General features: G+C 33.2%; 1 protein-coding gene across 1 annotated transcript in view; it reads right to left on the bottom strand.

Annotated features, from left to right (window-relative positions):
- Positions 1–2,837: 2,837 nt before the first annotated feature.
- Positions 2,838–3,708, bottom strand: part of LOC104461154 (striatin-3-like) — a gene marked incomplete at its 3' end in the record, with an annotated part of 23,096 nt that continues 22,225 nt past the window's right edge. Inside the window, exon 8 of the mRNA XM_010072632.1 lies at positions 2,838–2,978. Coding sequence (XP_010070934.1) covers positions 2,838–2,978 — 141 coding nt within the window. The remainder of the gene's footprint in view (positions 2,979–3,708) is intronic.

Raw genomic sequence — 3,708 nt, 5'->3', positions numbered from 1 at the left:
AATAAAGATCTACAATGGCACATATCAAAACAATGCACCAATAGATATATACGCAAATGTTGAAGTTAAATAAATTACTTATTGAATGCTTTTCATCTTTAAAAACAAATCCAAGTGTTTTTCTAACACACAGAGTAGAATATTATCCTCATAGCATAATACATATGTTTAAATGAGTTTGCAATCAATAAATAGCAAGTAAAAAATGAAAGTGATAGTACAAGTTTCTTTGTAGGTGAAACCAGATAAAAAAAATTGAATGATAAAATATTTGCTTGGACAATCCTAACCAGCACTTCCTACCCTCAAGTTCTTGCCATCATGGATAATTAAGTCAAAATCATGCAGTAACATTTGTACAGACTGAAATTGCTTTAATCTCTAATCAAATATGTATGTTCGTATACGCTGTTGCTTTCTACTATATGACAGGGACATCTTAATCTTCTTTTCCAGAAAGTTAATATGTGGTACACCAAAAGCAGCAGCTAATGCCTGAGCATTTAGCTGTTACTGCTATTTTTTTGTAAATACACAGATTGACACCCCCTCAATCTATAGATATTAAAAAAGAAAAACGTGTTAAAATAATAATTCTCTGTACAATACAGTGGATGGAGAATCATGCTGCAGTTGATTCAGTTTCGGAAAATCATGCAATAGGGTGAAATGGAACCTCAAATTTCTTATGGCCAAAACTACGAAGTATATTTAGCGCATAACAGTTTTGTTATCATATTTACCCAGTTACCTGAGAGTGGAAGAAAATACAAACAAAAACCACACCTTCAGAGTTACAAAAGACATAAACCCAGCCAATTACAACCGTAGTTTCCTTTCCTCCCTGAACCCCTCCTCCCCTCAAGAAACAAATTAAAAAGTGAGCTTAACAACACTTTGTTCTTTATATGAAAAAATTATAAACCATTATCTCAGAACTGTAACAATTCAGACTGCAGTGTAAACCTTATGTATAGTCACAAGAACATTATGGCTTGGTTAACAATCAGCATAGGCTAGTGTGTCCCAGCAAGAAATCCTGAAGTTATCTGCAAAAAACTCAGCTTTTAAAACACATCTGAAAAAATAATTAAGCAAAATCTGCATTTTATGACAATGAAGTACTTGGCCTTGTTAAGAAAAGACAGATCTAGAAGGAATTCAAAGACAACACTAAACTTGTTTGCTTGCAGCTTTGTACCACAAGGTACGGACAAAAACTTAAAAAATCATGGAGCATTCAGGATAGAATTTCTGATTAAACAGCAGAATTTACACTCCAATATTCAAGTTTAAAAGTTATGCAGAAACCACAATTAGCAGATATGATGATAGAGATATTCATACTAGTCTAATGAATAAAGCTCAAACTACACTGATAAGCTGAAAACATATGAACACGTTAAATAGCATAAAATATCTTGAAGGCACAGTTTATTTGAAAATAGTGTGGACAATCTTTCTTTGAAGCGTAGCACAATGTAGCTACAGTGTAGCTACAGGAACCAGGCAATAAAAGTCAGTCCCTATCAAATTCAAATTTAGCATCTGTTTCTTCAGAAAGATTGTTCTGTCCAACATTATTTCAGATGTAGAGTCTCTAAAAGAGACAAAAGCTATATGGCCTGTCATTAACAATGAACATGCATGTTCTGTTGCACAACATGTATGGCCTAAGAAAAATAGCCTAAGACAGACTGAGGGACCTGTAACTGTAGGGTCACATGCCATTAATACCCTAACAAGGCTAAAAGGCAACCTAAAGCATGTAAATAGTAAACCTAAACACAAGAGGAACTTCCCAGTAGCTTTTTCAATTGCACTCCACAAGTAAATTTGATACTGGTTCATCTTTAAGTTGTAAATAAAAACAAAGATGAAAAGGAAGGCAGTAAAAGAGAAGGTGGGAAGACAAACACTTCTGTAAAATAGTACTTTGGGAAAGCAACAAAAAAACCTCCCTGCAAAACTTCTATTTTTCTGCTTGTCTGGTGACAAGCATTTGTGAGGGCAGGGGTGAAGGAAGAACAGGAGAACCTACAGACCACCAGGATCAGTAATAACACAAATTCTTTCCACTTCTGGAATAGCTGACACCATGCCAGGGCTTATGGGTCAAAGACGATCATAAAGGAGCCAAATCTGAATTCAGCTGAGTATTTCGAATGAATGCATTCTGAGTAGAGGACAGAATGTACGTAATGGTATTCTAATCTCAACGTTAATACAAGGAAAATCATTCATTTAAAACAGAAACCTTAAAGCTCAAGATAAGATTTTCTATTTACATAAGTTTGCCACTAACTTCCATCTCCTAAATTAATCCTAAAATTGAAACCAACACTTTGTATAGAAATAGTGTCTTTATACACTTGTGTATATAGATCAAGAGAATTTTTAAAAAGATAATGTTAAACTTGAGGAAAAGAGACAAAATAGTCTCATAACTTAAATAACTACTTTTAAATTTCACTTTAAAATGCAAACTCTGTATCAAATGTTAATACTCACCTTTTTTCCCTTCAATCAATAACACTATTTGTAAAAGTCTTTGCTAAGCGGGGAGGTCTGTAAACAGGGATTTAATAATGAATACTTTCAGAACACACTGCTGTACATGAAGTTGTTTAAAAATACTCATGAAATAATGGTGAGTTATGATAAGCTACAGAAACTCAAGCCATATTCTCATAAAACCATCTGGGAATAACTGCAAATAAGATAATAATCTGGCAATCTGCAGCTGCATTAAGCTTTATAGTGGGGACAGTAAATTACAGCGTGTGCTTTCTGAAATAAATCTCCTGAAACATAATAAGTAGCTGAATTTTTTGTACCTTCCTCTGCTCTTGCACCTTCATGATCAGTCATTCTAGAAGAGGGTGACCTAGATTGATTAATGATTCCTGAAGGGATGTGGGGTATCTCATCATCGCCCAGATCAGCTATCATGTCGTGAAGTTTTGTCCTGTTGACTCCTGTAAATTAATGGCAGCAGCAAAGATTCATTTGATTGCTACCGCTTGACTTGACTGAAGTCTAAAAATCAATTAAACTAATTAAACAAAAATAATTACTGATGGGACTTCCTTAAAAGAAATACAATGCTTTGCTTTTGTCTTTGTATATTAATAAAATTCTTTTTTTTTGGAAATCAAAAGGAGTTAATACATCAAATCTGAAAACTACATGCAAACAGTTTTAGTTCACTAAACTAAAGAACAACTCCTTTGTGTTCTGTAGATCTATTCTACAATTTCCTGTAGGAGAGAAAATAAATCATCTTACAGCCCTACTGAGAAGTCAAGACAAACATTAAAAGAACAAGAACGATTAAACAAAATACACATGAATTAAACATTTGCTAATAACATTACACAACTTCAACTATACTAAACAATTTAACACTGAAAAAAACAGTGCAAATAAAAAATAAGCTTAAAAATGAGGGAAAAACTACAGACAACTCATAATGGGGGTGCAACAAACAATTAACTTTCCCTGCTTTTGAATGGTACTTAAATTGTATAAAGTGTTTATTAAACACAAGAGCAAGCATGCTTCCACCATTGTATGAAACTGCATATATTATACAAGCATGCTTCTAGAAACAAAGCATTCTGACTTACATGTGCAGTAATTCATCATGTAAACACTAGCAAACAACAATAGTATAATTCAATTTGTTTTTAATTAATAAATTCATTC

The sequence above is a fragment of the Pterocles gutturalis genome, unplaced genomic scaffold (assembly GCF_000699245.1).
Source record: "Pterocles gutturalis isolate BGI_N339 unplaced genomic scaffold, ASM69924v1 scaffold20847, whole genome shotgun sequence".
NCBI classification, from domain to species: Eukaryota; Metazoa; Chordata; class Aves; order Pterocliformes; family Pteroclidae; genus Pterocles; species Pterocles gutturalis.
Note: the sequence above shows the minus strand (reverse complement) of the source record. Positions and strands in the feature narration are given on the sequence as shown.